The 16669-nt window shown below is 44.0% G+C and overlaps 3 gene segments (V, D, J or C); all 3 read left to right on the top strand.

The window, feature by feature from the left end:
• Positions 1 to 4906: 4906 nt before the first annotated feature.
• On the top strand, positions 4907 to 5744 carry LOC128454996 (T cell receptor alpha variable 21-like; the record flags this gene model as incomplete). The annotated part of the segment is given in 2 exon segments: positions 4907 to 5166; positions 5413 to 5744. Coding segments are annotated over 2 exon segments (375 nt in total), but the record flags the coding sequence as incomplete, so codon positions are not given.
• Positions 5745 to 12017: 6273 nt separating this feature from the next.
• LOC128454453 (T cell receptor alpha variable 34-like) lies at positions 12018 to 14341 on the top strand. The segment is given in 3 exon segments: positions 12018 to 12180; positions 12393 to 12755; positions 14202 to 14341. Coding segments are annotated over 3 exon segments (543 nt in total).
• Positions 14213 to 16549, top strand: LOC128454452 (T-cell receptor alpha chain V region RL-5-like). The segment is given in 3 exon segments: positions 14213 to 14384; positions 14597 to 14909; positions 16543 to 16549. Coding segments are annotated over 3 exon segments (360 nt in total).
• Positions 16550 to 16669: the final 120 nt, after the last annotated feature.

Genomic DNA, 16669 nt, shown 5'->3' with positions numbered 1-16669 from the left:
GAGGGAGTCACTCACTGTTAAACCTCAGTGGTTTGTGATGACGTTTGTTTCACAATAAAACAAATTCTAACAATCATCAGGTTCTGTAGGATATTTCTTAAATGTGTGGTGCACCACAGGGTTCAATGCTGGGTCCTCTCATCTTCACTTTACATGTTGAGTTTGGATCATTATTCTTCTAAAATCATCTATTTCATGGTTTTGTTGAACATGTTTATAGTAAAATTCCACTGAAGTCCAGTGATTATGACAGAAGGTTTGTCACATGTGGAGTTTTGGTGTCAAACACCTTCAGACTTTGTGTGAGTCTAGAACTTAGATCCTTTTACTCGTCACTAAATGTCTTTAAACCAGTTGAAATCAAATCTACTCTGTTGGTTCAAGCTGTTTTTTATTTATTAGAAGACTAAAGTTTAACTATGATGTAAAACTGTCGTTGCTACTTTAGGAGTTGAAAACAGGTTCTTGTTGTGTCTAAAGTGACGGACGCTTTAAATCATCTCAGCTACTTTCTGTAACTTCTGTTATAAAGACCAAACACTAACAGAATAAAGACTGGCCCCCCGGCTGGGGAGCCACTAACAACAGAGCCTGTGATTGGACCAATTACCGTCATGTGACTGTGCTGATCATTACATTACATTTCATTTAGCTGACACTTTTATCCAACGCGATTCACAATAAGTGAATCAACCATGAGAGTACAAACCCAGAACAATAAGAATCAAGAAGGACAATGTTGTGCAATAGTAGGGGGACTCGACGTTGGCTAATTATCAATAATCATGGAATATGATTATTGAAACAATAAAGATTATTTATTAAACAAAATAATTAGATTATTAATTGAAGATGATCAGTAATCAAATAACAATAAAACCATTAATGAGTAAATAAGGAAGTTCAACAATTAAGAATTATTAAATCACTAATTTGAGAATGATAAAGTTTATTGATTAAGAATAATTAAATAATTAATGTAAACTTTAAGAATAATCAATCAATGAATAACAACTACTAATGAAAAACAAGTAATTATCAATTTAGAAAGTACAAGCTATCAATTAATAATGATAAGGTTATCAACCAAGAATAATGAAATAATTAGTCACAACAATAAAATCGTCAATTTAAGAATGCTACTATCTATATTAATACTCGAGAAGGGGCACCACCCTGGTTACAGGGACCAACGAGTCAGTCTATAAGTATCAGTCTCATCTGATAAAGTTAAATTAATAATCTCAATAGTTAATATTAGGGATTATATAATAAACGATGAAGGGTTTGAGTTCAAGCACTGGCTATCATTATCTGTGTTCACATAAACATGCACCAATAATCACAAGATTCAAATACTTTAAGTATAAAAGGGGGTTTATTAAAAAGATATAAAAGTCAAAGTTGTTCCAAATGATTCTTCATTTAACACAATCCGCTATATCCAATACAGTCGCAGCACATTTATCACAATTGATCACACTGCAATCCTTCTGATAGGGCTGTGTGTGTGTTCGTGTGTGTTCGTGTGTGAGTGGGGGGAGGTGTATGTGTGTGTGAGAGAGAGAGGAAAAAGGGGGGGTCGATGACTCACGAAGTTTAAGAGGGCCGGCTTAACCCTGGGGGTTTGACTACAAAATTGGTGATGTAATATACACCAGGACTACAACTCAAAATGGCGGAGTCGCCTAAGGAATTTAGAGTCCGAATGGAGGGCGGGCCTCGATGTGTATTGCAATCAATGGTCGAAGGACCACGTAACTTAGAGTCAAGATGGTCAAAGATGGCCGACTTAAACACACGTGGGACAAAGGTCGAGGGAGGACAAAGGGATTCTTTGTCTTAGCTTAGCTTAGCTTTAGCGCCGAATGGCGTCGAGGTGCGTTCAGGCCCTCCTTGATATCAGAATGACTATATGTAATGCGACTATGTGTGTGTGCGTGGGCGAGGATGTGTATGTCGGCGGATGTGAGAGAATACAAGAGAGAGAAAGAGAGAAACATATAGTAACACAGATCGGAGATGATCTTAAAAACGCCGTCAGAGGCGATCACACAGTGAGGCCGGCAATCCAGCTACGTGAGAGGTGTCTTTTAACAGATGCACGTCTTCTGTGAGATCGGCCTGACGGAAACACGAATCAAACAGGAAGCGCCGGATCGTCACCGCGCGCTTTTCACAATAAGATCGACACGGCGGTCTTTCTATAAAAGTACAATCATATAAAAACACGCTAAGTATTAAACTAGACTCTGCCCAGACATATGTCTCTTACTTCGTGTTGCTTCGCGGGGTTTCGTGCACGACCGTAGTAGCGCGAATCCCGTAAGGAGGAAGTGGATGATGTCCTGGCCTCAGGCCGCTGATCGCGGAGCCGCTGGGGGCGACAGCGAGATTGCGCTGGGCCCAATCGGAGAGGATTCTTCTCGTTCTCCTTGGCAAGGTCTTTGCCCGTCTCGGAGAGAATGCTTCTCGTTCTCCTTGGCAAGGTCTTTGCCCGTCTGCAGGAAGGAACAACCGTCGCCGGATTGTCCGTGGATGGCGGGGAAAGTGTCTCTGTTCTCGGCCAGCGAGTGAGGGGGAGCTTCTGCCGCGCGCTATTCAGATTAAAAGCTTTAAGTAAAAATAGGAAAGAATAAGCTTACGATGTACTAAAAAAGGATAAGTTAAGCTTAAACTGGATTAAAAAAATAGCTTTAAACTAAAAGTGAAACTACGAAAAGATAAGTTTAAAATAAACTTATGAAAAATCAAACAGCTGTTAAGTTTGTTTCCTTTGTGTCCTGTGGATCGCTTAGAACTAAACTGGAGATGCTAGCTCTAATGTGAGTGGAACTGGAAAGAACTATTTTCGGTGTGTTTGCCCTTAAATAGCACCTTGGAGGTGACTCCCGCCTTCTAGCAGGGCTAAGGGTCTTAGGCCAATAGGAAGGTCAGAGTTCAAAATCTGAGGCGCGGCTAGAGACACAGCAGGGGTCATTGACAGTTTCAACTGTAGCCTGCTCCCCCCCTGTACTTTAGGCTGGATTGGAATATTCCACCAGTCCTCATTTTATAGTTCTCTGTGGCTGTAGGTCCCAACAACAATAAACAGTCATGATGTTGATGAGTGCTGAGCAGTGAGGGAGCAACGAGCCGATTGGCCGAAGCAGATCGGAGTAAACGGGCTGGGGTGTGAGGTTTGACCAAGTACTGGACCTGATTCTTTCACAGCACGGTAGCAATGTTGGGACAGTGTTTTTGTGGCCAGGTCTCCCCCTCTTCTCTTTCTTTCTTCAATCCGTCTGAGGGCGGAAGGCTGCCAGCCTCTCTTCCTGCATCGCCAAGAGGAGAAGCCTGATTTCTCCAGCTTGCATCTTCTCTTTGCATCCAACTCTACGAGAGGAGCACAAAGGTGGAGCTTCCAGCTCAACTCACCAAGGGAACCTCTTCGCAAATCAAGCTCTACCAAACTCCTAGAAGAGACTCAATGTCCTGCAGGAGAACTTCAACCAGCAACTGAGCCCCACAGCTCAACAGAACCGCTAAAGCAGAAACCACACAAAGCCAGAAGACTTCACATCACTGGCGAGAAGAACTGCTAACTGCTAACTTTATCGTTTTAATTAGTAATTGTATTATTTTTAACACGGAGTTGTCAAGTTAATAGTCAGGTCGTGGGTGGGAGAGTCTTTCTTTGGAAGGAAAAGTAGTTCAGTCTTGTCAAGGTTAATCTTCAGGTGGTGTGCAGACATCCACTGAGAGATGTCGGTCAGACAGGCAGAGACTCCTGCTGCTTCCTGTGTTTCAGATCGGGGAAGAGAGAGGATTAGTTGGGTGTCATCAGCATAGCTATGGTAGTAAAAACCCTGTATGTGAATGACAGAGCCGAGAGAGAAGAGGAGGGGACCCAGGACAGAACCTTGAGGGACCCCAGTAGTGAGAGGACAAGGTTCAGACACAGATCCTCTCCAAGTTACCCTATAAGTGCGTTCATTGAGGTAGGAAGAGAGCAGGGTGAGAGCAGAGGCTGAGACACCCAGGACCTGAAGGGAGGAAATCAGGATCTGGTGGTTCACGGTGTCAAATGCAGCAGAGAGGTCTAGAAGGATGAGGACAGAGGACAGAGGACAGAGAGAGGCAGCTCTAGCAGTGTGAAGCTGCTCAGAGACAAGGAGGACAGTCTCAGTTGAGTGACCTTGAAACCAGACTGGTGAGGGTCAAGAAGGTTGTTATGATGGAGATAGTTGGAGAGTTGATTAAAGATCACTCGCTCAGAGCTGTGGAAAGAAAGAGAAGAAGAGAGACAGGTCTGTAGTTATTGACTTCAGACGGGTCAAGGGGGGGGGGGGGTTCTTTAGGAGAGAGTTAGGGAAAAAGCCAGTGGACAGGGAAGTGTTGATAAGATGTGTGAGAAAAGGAAGAAGGTCAGGAGCGATAGACTGGATGAGAGGGGGTCAAGGGGGCAGGTGGTCGGGGGGCGGAGGTTACCAAGGTAAGAACTTGATTGGGAGACGGGGGGGGGGGGTGAAAGAGGAAAGAGAAGGGGATGAAGATGAAGATGATGGAGATATAGTCATAGAAGGAGGATTAGAAAATGAGGAGAGTAGGTCATCAGACGTTTTTGTAAAGTAGTTGACAAATGGCTTGGTAGAAGAGTGGGGGGGACTGGGGGGGTCGAGGAGGTTGGAAAAGATGGAGAAGAGTTTTTTGGTTAGAAAATTAGGTTTGAATTCTATTTTGGTAATAAAAGCTTTTGGCTGCAGAAGTAGAGAAAGAGAAAGAGGAGAGAACATGTGGACCTGGCGTGAAGTAAGAGGACAAAGTGTAAAGGAGAGTAACTGTGGAAGAGTTCGGATGCAGGAGTGAGAACGAGTCAGATGAAGGGAGATAAAACAGAGGAGGTCAGGTTTATACAGAGTGTGTTCATCAAACTGAGGAAACCTTTCAGTTAGAGACATTTGAAGCAGTCATGCAGCACTAAGTGGTTAAGAACAGTAGACATGTGCAGCCCAGTATAACCAGCAGATGTGAGGGGCGGAGCCCTGCTCTCCTCCCAGTGGCTGCAGTGGAAGCTGATTGGTTCAGACGCTTTGATTCCAGCTGAGAACATCAGACTGAACCCTCACAGCTTCTCTGTCAACATGGAGAAACTGGCTTCACTTCTGTTCTTCTCAGCTCTTGTAGGTTCGTATGATTTAGAAAAGAAAACCTGAAACAGGAAGACATCTTGTTTGGATATTCTTTTAGTTCCTGTTAAAGATTAAAACATTTCCTCATCACAAATCCAGATGATAAAGATGTCCTCACTTCACCACTGATAACTGTTGAGTCTGCCATTAACAGGATCAATTCATCAGGATCAACATTCAAACCCTGGACAAGTCTCATTGGAACGTTAGTGTGAATGTAACATGTGGTTTCCATCACTAGGTCACAGCTTGGAAGATGATGTCACCGCCAGCAGTGCTGAGGTGTTTTCAGCATCGGGCCGTCCTGTCACTCTGTCCTGTCAATATTCTGTTAAAGCTGACAACCTCCAGTGGTATCGACAGGATCCTGGATCAGCTCCTCACTATCTTCTCCTGATCACTGATACACAAGAGCCTCAAGTGGTGAGAGCGACTCCTCCAGACCCTCGACTGACAGCTGAACTGAACCAGGAGAGAAATGGAGTCACACTGCAGATCTCCTCTGCTGCAGTGACAGACTCTGCTGTGTACTACTGTGCTCTGCAGCCCACAGTGACAGGAAACTACACAACTCTGTACAAAAACCTGTGGAGCAAAGACACAACTCCTCATCCTCCACTAGAGGGAGTCACTCACTGTTAAACCTCAGTGGTTTGTGATGACGTTTGTTTCACAATAAAACTAATTCTAACCATCATCAGGTTCTGTAGGATATTTCTTTAATGTGTGGTGCACCACAGGGTTCAATGCTGGGTCCTCTCATCTTCACTTTACATGTTGAGTTTGGATCATTCTTCTTCTAAAATCATCAATTTCATGGTTTTGTTGAACATGTTTATAGTAAAATTCCACTGAAGTCCAGTGATTATGACAGAAGGTTTGTCACATGTGGAGTTTTGGTCTCAAACACCTTCAGACTTTGTGTGAGTCTAGAACTTAGATCCTTGTTCTGTGTAATTGATGAAAGCAGCTGAATTTAAATCTCTCTGTTCTGCCTCTGATGTTCACCATCTAGTATTTGATCAGACTCTCTTTCCTCACCAGTTGACGTTGGTAGTAGTCCAGATCTAAGAGGAGACGCAGAGATTCAGGGAGGAGCTGAGCTGCTACTGAACTATAGAAGAGAGAGGAGCTTCCATATTCAGACCAGTTCAATCTACAAAGCACCAACATCACCTGGATTCAACATGCTCTCACTGCATCAGGCTCTATCTTCTCTACTGCTTCTCTCCACTCTAACAGGTTTGTTTGTTAGGAGGGTGTGACACCATCACTCTCCATCAACTCCGTCTCTCCTACATCAGCAATGACTTTAACCTTGTCAGAATCCGTCCTAACTCTATCTGCACAGATGACATGTCCAAGAAACTTAACTGAGCTCTTCAGGACATGGCATTTCTTGGGGGCCAGCTTAAGTTTGTGATTCTTCAGACGTGAAAACACCATCTCCAGATGCTCAAGGGCAAGCTGCTCATCGGGGGCGAAAACCAACAAGTCGTCCAGGTAACACAGTAAGCTGCTGAAGTTTTCGTCTCCGAAAATGGACAACATCATCCGCATGAAGGTTGCAGGACTGTTACACAGACCTTGGGGCATCATATTGTACTCCTGGAGGCCAAAGGGTGAGGAAAACGCTGTGTACTTCTTGTGTGCCTCATGCAGTGGTACATTGTAGAATCCAGATGTCAAGTCCATGGTGGAAAAGAAAACATTCCCTCCAAGCGCAGCAAGGGCATCTGCTTGGTGAGGCAGTGGGTGTGCATCTTTCACAGTCTTTGCATTGAGCAATCTGAAGTCAGTACAGATGCGCAGACTTCCATCTTTCTTCCACACCAAGACCAGTGGGGATGCATACTCGCTGTTGCTGATGATGCCTCTTTCCTCCATCTCATTGAGTGCTGTTCTCAGCTTCTCATACTGGCCTGGTGGTACTCGGCGGTAGGGCAGGCGAAATGGTCTCTCATCCACGAGGTGTATTTTGTGGACGAAGTCCATAGCCTCCCCACAGTCCATCTTGTCCCTGGAAAAAACAGACTCATACTTTTCAACAAGCTGCAAAAGTCTATCTTTCCACTGGTCAGAAACCTCGCAGCCCTCTAAGTCTAAGTCTTTTAATCCCAACTTGTCTAAAGAATCTTGTCTCTGCTCAGGGGACTTTGCTGTCACAGAGGCCTGTGTAACACCATGGTTATTGACAAACACTTTCTCGGGTGAAGACAACTCCTCTACTGCGACACATGGGAAAACATCTGCAATCTTGCAGTTTCTCCTGAGAGTCACTGCCCTACTGCTAGGATTGCTAAGTTTAAGAGGAACCCACCTATCGCCCCACATAGGCGTGACAACACGGCCAACCATCACATTTCTGGGCCTGGATCTTGATTGTGTCGGTTCAACAATCACTGTGCTACCTACTGATAAGGGGGTTCAAGTTTAACACTCTGCCTCAACTTTACGGTGCCGATCTTGTCAGGCATGGGACCTCCCCGCCATTTGTCAGTGTTTGAGAGCAGGGACAAAAACTGGCCACATTCATCATCTGCGATGTCAACTGGTGCAGCCAGAAGTTTCCAATAGTCCTCAGACTTTTTCATCAAGTGTATTAACAGCTTGATAGCATTGCTACCGACAATCATGTCATCTACTTGTCCAGGGATGACCAGTGTTGGGATGAGCAACTTGAACCCATAAATAACCACCTCCAAATAGTAGACAGCTGAAGGGTAAACATGGTGTCCTCCAGCACCAACAACAACAATATCATCAGCATGACCACTTCTCAAATCAGGACAATCAAACAAAAGCGTGAAACAGCAGCTTCATTTAAAGAACATGACATAGAGCCACTATCGATCATCGCTTTCAGTTGAACACCACCTGCGGCACAAACATCGGTTTAGAATAAGCTGTCAGATTTCTGAAGTCTGTGTGTCAATTGAAAAATAACAGTCTTTCCAGATGGTGCAAATGAAGAAAGAGATTCATATAAGGATTCAATGTCATCACTATCACAGCTGGGAGGGTCACTATCATAATCCACACTATCCTCCCTAACGTGCGGATCCACTAGTTTTCCTGCTGCTGATGAATGGCTGACGATGTCCGGCCAGGACAAGCAAGCCTAGAGTGGTTCGGTGAGTGGCACTGGAAACAGAGTCTATGGTCACGACAGTGGGTGAAGGTTGAGTGAGCAGCATCATGACAAACAGAACAAGGCATTTCATGTAACCCTTCAATCCTAGTCCGCCATGGGCCAGACTGTCTGGCTGGGCCCGAGTGAACAGGTTTCTGCAGGAGCACTTTCTCCAGCATGCTAATAAGGCGTTCCAGGGTAGCAGAGTCTGTGGCCTGCGACTGCGGTGAGCCTTTCCCCCCAGTAGCTGTCGGCGTGGCAGTGTGCTGCGTGTTCATTGTTAATCTCTCCTTAGCTGCCTTGCTCAGTGTGGAGGTCAAACCTGAATGATACTCATACAAAATGTCCTGAACTTCATTAGCAGTCCACTTTTCCATCATCTTGGAACGAAAGGTCATAGAAAGTTCAGGAGAGGGACAGTTCCTTATGAACATGCGCGTCACCTCAGTACCAGGACAGTCAAGTGATTTGCCCTGCTCTTTAAGACGTTCAATGGCAAGGTCAACGGCACGGTGCAGCCAGAGCCAGTAGTCAAATGCACCCTCACCTTTCTCCGGCAAAGTGGTGTAGAAGTCAGCTAATGGGAGTGGTGAGCATGGGGCTGAGTCAAAGTGCCTTCGAAGGAGACCATAGATAGCCTCAGGGTCACGGTTGAGGTCAATGTCACTGTTCCTGGTACCAAACTTTACAACATCTCTAGCTTTGCCTCTAAGATGAATGAGGATTTCCTCGGCTTGTTCCTCAGATCTCAGATTACCTCTCTTAATAAAAGCCCTCATGAGATCCTCCCATTCTCTCACGGAAACAGGGTCAGAGCTGTCCCCTCTGTAGCATGGTGGATCTTTCAGCTTTCTGTGAGACACAAGCTGCACATGGGAGGCATCTAGCATGTTTGAAGTTGACATGTCATCTTTGGGCGGTGGGGTGAGAGCATTGGTTAAAGGGGTGCTAACAGATGGGCTTAGTTGAGTCATAATGTTCTGTAATACCTTCTGACTAACCTGCTGGATCACATCTCCCATCTGACTGACAATTTCAGTGGCAAGAGCATCAGGGCTACTAATAGTCGAACTGGCGTTTTGAGACTCATGCGTAATTACACTATCATGCCCCAGAACAGGAGTTTCAAACTGCAAGAACTTAGGAGAACTCAACAATCCTCTTCCCCTACCCCTGCCAAAGCTATGGGGTGTGCTATGGGGTGTGCTAAGATCAAATCATCTTAGCACACCCATCAACCTCATCAAATAAAAAAATATACAGTATCAGAAATAAAAATGAAATATCAAAATGTAAAAAGTTAAACACAGATGAGGCGGAAAAAAAAAACTTAATATATTTGCATTCAGCTCAACACAATTCAAGTTACATGTCCACCTGGTCACACAGAGAAGACCAGCAGCAGCAGAACAATCCCCAGATCGGCGCTGAAGAATCCACCATCCAGCAGGAGAATCGACGGGTCATGGCACCAATGTGACGGTCTCTGTTTTGCTTTGCTGCTTATTCATTCACTTCACTTGAGTCAGGCTTAGTGGAGACAGTTTAACTTTATTCTCTGTAACATATAATGGACAAACAGCCACAGTCTGTTATGGTTTGCAGGGAGGAGATGGACCCAGGATGCAGAGGTTACAAACAAAGGTATTTAATATAATAAAAGGGTTTAAACAAGACAAAAACAAAACAAGAACACTAACAAAAGTAACACTGGCGACAAGGCGCACTGAGAACAAGGAACGAGGAAGCAGGAGAAGCTGGACGAAACAGCAGGAGCAAACAAACCATTTCTCACGACGTGGGGAGAAAACAACTATTACAAACCGACCCCGGGCTTGGGGAACACAGAGGCTTAAGAAGACACAGAGGGAAGGCAGGAACAATTAACCCCAGGTGAAACACATGAGGACTGGGAAGACAATCACCGAAAGGAAGTGAAGATGGAAACCACACACAAGGGACAGATACTATAAAATAAAACAGGAAACCGAAAATACACAGAAGAGACTGAAATTAACAAACTAAAATGACAAGACACCACACAGTCATCTACAAAAGAAAAGTTGCATATTACTAAACATGTTTCATACACTAAATAAACCATTAGCAACTAACTAAAACACTAACAGGACAGAGAGACAACCTACAGCGCGAGCACCTGCTTCTGAGGTAAAAACAATCATCAATCATGAATTTCATGGTTTTGTTGAACATGTTTATAGTAAAGTTCCACTGAAGTCCAGTGATTATGACAGAAGGTTTGTCACATGTGGAGTTTTGGTCTCAAACACCTTCAGACTTTGTGTGAGTCTAGAACTTAGATCCTTGTTCTGTGTAATTGATGAAAGCAGCTGAATTTAAATCTCTCTGTTCTGCCTCTGATGTTCACCATCTAGTATTTGATCAGACTCTCTTTCCTCACCAGTTGACGTTGGTAGTAGTGATGCAATGATTTCCACTCATCATTAGGTTTATAAAACATGATCATCTCATGTTTCCAAACCTTGAAGAGGGGATCCATCTTTTCACCACCTCAGTTACCTTTGTTGAAGTTCAGGTTGAACAAGATCCCTCAAATACAAATCCCAGCTGCAGCTTGAACAAACTGTTGCTCCCAGTGTGGAGGAAGAGAAAGTCCAGATCTAAGAGGAGACGCAGAGATTCAGGGAGGAGCTGAGCTGCTACTGAACTATAGAAGAGAGAGGAGCTTCCATATTCAGACCAGTTCAATCTACAAAGCACCAACATCTCCTGGATTCAACATGCTCTCACTGCATCAGGCTCTATCTTCTCTACTGCTTCTCTCCACTCTAACAGGTTTGTTACATTATACAGAACAAAAAGGTTCAATTCCTAAAACTTCACAGAGTGAATTGTGTTTGAATCCTTAAATAACAGAGTTACTTTTCTCCTTTAGCAATCAGCTGTGAAGAACTCACACCGGTCCACAATGAAGAGTTCAGTGCAGAAGGCAGCTCTGTTACTCTGTCCTATAACTCCTCCAAAGTGAACCTAGGGGATTATTTCTTCTGGTATCGACAGAATCCAGGACAAGCTCCAGAGTTCCTCCTCTCACACTCTGCTTCAGGACAAGAAGCTGCTCCAACCTCTGGACTGAAGATTAAAGTGGAGCAGAACCAAATCCACATGATCATCTCCTCTGCCGCAGTGACAGACTCTGCTGTGTACTAATGTGCTGTGAGGCCCACAGTGACAGGAAACTACACAACTCTGTACAAAAACCTGTGGAGCAAACACACAACTCCTCATCCTCCACTAGAGGGAGGCACTCACCGTTAAACCTCAGTGTTTCTTATGATCCAGTCCAGATTCTTTGTTGTGATGATTAAACAGACGAATGACCAGCAGATTATTTTCTATATAAAATAACAGAAAGTCTCAAAGATGACGAGATGCTGAGTCATGTTCACTGTGTCATGTGTTGTTATACTTGAGGCATCGACCTATATTGTCCCGTCTCTGCTGTTTTATCTTTAAAGTTGAAACTGGTTCAAAACCACAATTGGACAAATCACAAGACGTATAATACTGAACTCTACTGTTGCAGTTTCATCGGTTTCCCTGAAGCTGGAGTCGTCTCCACGTATGAATCGTTTCACAGCAGTAACAGGTGATTAGCTGGCCCCGCCCGCTTCGGTCTAACTCAACCAATGAGATTGTTGGAGTGTCCAGTGCAGAGATGTTGGAGGAAGTCAAAGCACAATGATCTGGATGTTGAGGACGACTGTGCAGCAGAGAGGCTGCTGAGTGGTTTCATTCTCCTGCAGTGGAAGAACATTGTTCATCTGTTTGGCTTCAACTACGAAGACTAAGACATGTTGCTTCACCTCTTTGTGTTTCTCTCTCCCTTCATAGGTGAGTTCTACAACTAGTCTCTGTCTCACTGAACCTGTGGAATCATCATAACCTTTCTTCTGCATTTCATGACAGGAGGTTTATTTGTGGAGTTTAACAATTTGCTCTGTGGAAAAACCATCACATTTATTAGAAGAAGTCAAGAACCTGTTGAGTCCCTTGATGTTTGATTCTCTTCAGACTCACTGACATGAATAATCCTCATCTTGCAGCCATGGGTTCCATGGACAGCATAACACCAGAAAGTACTGAAGAAGTAGTTTCAGAGGGAAGACACATCAACCTGACCTGTAAATATGACGGATCCATCTACAGCATCCAGTGGTACCGACAACAGCAGAGATCCAGACCAGAGTTCCTGCTCTACATCACAAAGGAAGGATCCATTCATCCAACTCTGTCTGATTTCTCTGCTCACATCAACCAGACTGAGAAACGAGTCAAACTGCAGATCTCCTCTGCTGCAGTGACAGACTCTGCTGTGTACTACTGTGCTCTGCAGCCCACAGTGACAGGAAACTACACAACTCTGTACAAAAACCTGTGGAGCAAAGACACAACTCCTCATCCGCCACTAGAGGGAGTCACTCACTGTTAAACCTCAGTGGTTTGTGATGACGTTTGTTTCACAATAAAACAAATTCTAACAATCATCAGGTTCTGCAGGATATTTCTTAAATGTGTGGTGCACCACAGGGTTCAATGCTAGGTCCTCTTATCTTCACTTTACATGTTGAGTTTGGATCATTATTTTTCTAAAAACATAAATTTCATGGTTTTGTTGAACATGTTTATAGTAAAGTTCCACTGAAGTCCAGTGATTATGACAGAAGGTTGGTCAAATGTGGAGTTTTTGTCTCAAACACCTTCAGACTTTGTGTGAGTCTAGAACTTAGATCCTTTTACTCGTCACTAAATGTCTTTAAACCAGGTGAAATCAAATCTACACAGCTGGTTGATGTTAAGCACAACTCTCTGAGAAGTTCGACCTGCCACATGACATTTTGTGCAGAAAAACATTGCTTCATTTCCAAATTTACCAGCAGATAACACAACTGACAATCTTCTCACTTTGACTCCACACCGTAAAGGCTTAATTTCAGTCCTTTACAATCAAATCTGCAACATCTCCTCCTAGTCACTGCAAGAAACTAGAACACTTTGGGAAGAAGACCTAGGGGTGGTCCTGAGAGAAGATCAGTGGCAGGCTGCGCTAAACCTAGTTCACACATCATCCCCCTGCGCTAGACACAGCTTAATTCAACTTAAAATCCTCCTGAGAGTTCACTGGACCAGGGCTAAACTTGCCAAAGTTTCCCCTGATGTTGACCCCTCTTGCCCCCGCTGTAAAAGTCAACCAGCTGATCACATTCATATGTTCTGGACTTGCCCTCTCCTCAGAACATTTTGGGCAGACATCTTTCATGCTTACTCTACAGTTTTTGGTGTGGTCATCCCTCCAAACCCATTATGTGCCATTTTTGGCTTTACTGATGAAACTCGTCCTCTTAAGGGTCCATGTTGTCATAGCTTTCACCTCTCTGCCTTCCAGACCTCTGATACTACTCTTATGGAAGGAACAAACACCTCCCACATTCAGTAGATGGATTGGAGACACCATGTCTTTCTTGAAACTGGAGAAAATCAGATATACTCTGAAAGGTTCCATACAGAGCTTTGAGAGAATCTGGACCCCTTTCTAGTGGAACTATCAGAGCATACAAAGCCCAGTGCAAGAGAAAGATTAGATGGCAACCACCATATACATATATATATATTCTAAAGTCTCTCTTAATGTATGTACTTCTGCTGCATAGGGTAGGCTGGCTCGGGGTTGGTGGGTCTTTCTGTGGGTAGGGGTATAACCATTAGATTTGTGATGTGTAATTGTAGAACTGTATTGATTACCCCCCAAAAAACAATAAAAAAGTGTTAAACATAAAGACCAAACACTAACAGAATAAAGACTGGCCACGCCCACTTCGGTCCAACTCGACCAATGAGATGGTTGGAGTGTCCAGTGCAGAGATGTTGGAGGAAGTCAAAGCACAATGAGCTGGATGTTGAGGACGACTGTGCAGCAGAGAGGCTGCTGAGTGGTTTCATTCTCCTGCAGTGGAAGAACATTGTTCATCTGTTTGGCTTCAACTACGAAGACTAAGACATGTTGCTTCACCTCTTTGTCTTTCTATCTCCCTTCATAGGTGAGTTCTACAACTAGTCTCTGTCTCACTGAACCTGTGGAATCATCATAATTTTTCTTCTGCATTTCATGACAGGAGGTTTATTTGTGGAGTTTAACAATTTACTCTGTGGAAAAATCTTCACATTTATTAGAAAAAGTCAAGAACCTGTTGAGTCTCTTGATGTTTGATTCTCTTCAGACTCACTGACATGAATAATCCTCATCTTCCAGCCATGGGTTCCATGGACAGCATAACACCAGAAAGTACTGAAGAAGTAGTTTCAGAGGGAAGACACATCAACCTGACCTGTAAATATGACGGATCCATCCTCAACATCCAGTGGTACCGACAACAGCAGAGATCCAGACCAGAGTTCCTGCTCCTCATCACAAAGGAAGGATCCATTCATCCAACTCTGTCTGATTTCTCTGCTCACATCAACCAGACTGAGAAACGAGTCAAACTGCAGATCTCTTCTGCTGCAGTGACAGACTCTGCTGTGTACTACTGTACTCTGCAGCCCACAGTGACAGGAAACTACACAACTCTGTACAAAAACCTGTGGAGCAAACACACAACTCCTCATCCGCCACTAGAGGGAGTCACTCACTGTTAAACCTCAGTGGTTTGTGATGACGTTTGTTTCACAATAAAACAAATTCTAACAATCATCTGGTTCTGTAGGATATTTCTTAAATGTGTGGTGCACCACAGGGTTCAATGCTGGGTCCTCTCACCTTCACTTTACATGTTGAGTTTGGATCATTATTTTTCTAAAAATCATCAATTTCATGGTTTTGTTGAACATGTTTATAGTAAAATTCCACTGAAGTCCAGTGATTATGACAGAAGGTTTGTCACATGTGGAGTTTTGGTCTCAAACACCTTCAGACATTGTGTGAGTCTAGAACTTAGATCCTTGTTCTGTGTAATTGATGAAAGCAGCTGAATTTAAATCTCTCTGTTCTGCCTCTGATGTTCACCATCTAGTATTTGATCAGACTCTCTTTCCTCACCAGTAGACGTTGGTAGTAGTGATGCAATGATTTCCACTCATCATTAGGTTTATAAAACATGATCATCTCATGTTTCCAAACCTTGAAGAGGGGATCCATATTTTCACCACCTCAGTTACCTTTGTTGAAGTTCAGGTTGAACAAGATCCCTCAAATACAAATCCCAGCTGCAGCTTGAACAAACTGTTGCTCCCAGAGTGGAGGAAGAGAAAGTCCAGATCTAAGAGGAGACGCAGAGATTCAGGGAGGAGCTGAGCTGCTACTGAACTATAGAAGAGAGAGGAGCTTCCATATTCAGACCAGTTCAATCTACAAAGCACCAACATCACCTGGATTCAACATGCTCTCACTGCATCAGGCTCTATCTTCTCTACTGCTTCTCTCCACTCTAACAGGTTTGTTACATTATACAGAACAAAAAGGGTCAATTCCTAAAACTTCACAGAGTGAATTGTGTTTGAATCCTTAAATAACAGAGTTACTTTTCTCCTTTAGCAATCAGCTGTGAAGAACTCACACTGGTCCACAATGAAGAGCTCAGTGCAGAAGGCAGCTCTGTTACTCTGTCCTATAACTCCTCCAAAGTGAACCCAGGGGATTATTTCTGCTGGTATCGACAGAATCCAGGACAAGCTCCAGAGTTCCTCCTCTCACACTCTGCTTCAGGACAAATACTAGCTGCTCCAACCTCTGGACTGAAGATCCAAGTGGAGCAGAACCAAATCCACATGATCATCTCCTCTGCTGCAGTGACAGACTCTGCTGTGTACTACTGTGCTGTGAGGCCCACAGTGACAGGAAACTACACAACTCTGTACAAAAACTCTAGCTGCCAGAAGCCTCGTCTCCTCACTGCTCACCTCTGCATCTTCCCTCCACTAGAGGGAAAATATAAGTCAGTAGGTGTGTGTGATAACTGCTGTGAGGAGACCATGTGTCAGACTGAAGGTTGAACCTCAGCGAGTTCCTCCTGTGGAGTTAAACCTTGTTGTGGAGATGGAACATCGGCTCTGGATGATTCTTGCTGCTCTGGTCTTTAGTAAGAAAGAAAACACAACATGATTCCACGTGAAGCAGTTGAACATGTTACTGATCTGGTGTCAGTCAGAAATCCTCTTTCTTGATTTGTCTCTTCCTCTCCATGTTGTGTTGTTCCTCAGAGTGTGATGGAGACGACAGAGTGATGCAGCCGAGCGGAGGCCTCACTGCTGCTGAAGGAGAGACACTCACACTGGGCTGTACTTTTCAGACCAGTGATCCAACTCCAACTCTGCTCTGGTACAAACA

The sequence above is a fragment of the Pleuronectes platessa genome, chromosome 13, assembly GCF_947347685.1.
Source record: "Pleuronectes platessa chromosome 13, fPlePla1.1, whole genome shotgun sequence".
NCBI lineage: Eukaryota > Metazoa > Chordata > Actinopteri > Pleuronectiformes > Pleuronectidae > Pleuronectes > Pleuronectes platessa.
Note: the sequence above shows the minus strand (reverse complement) of the source record. Positions and strands in the feature narration are given on the sequence as shown.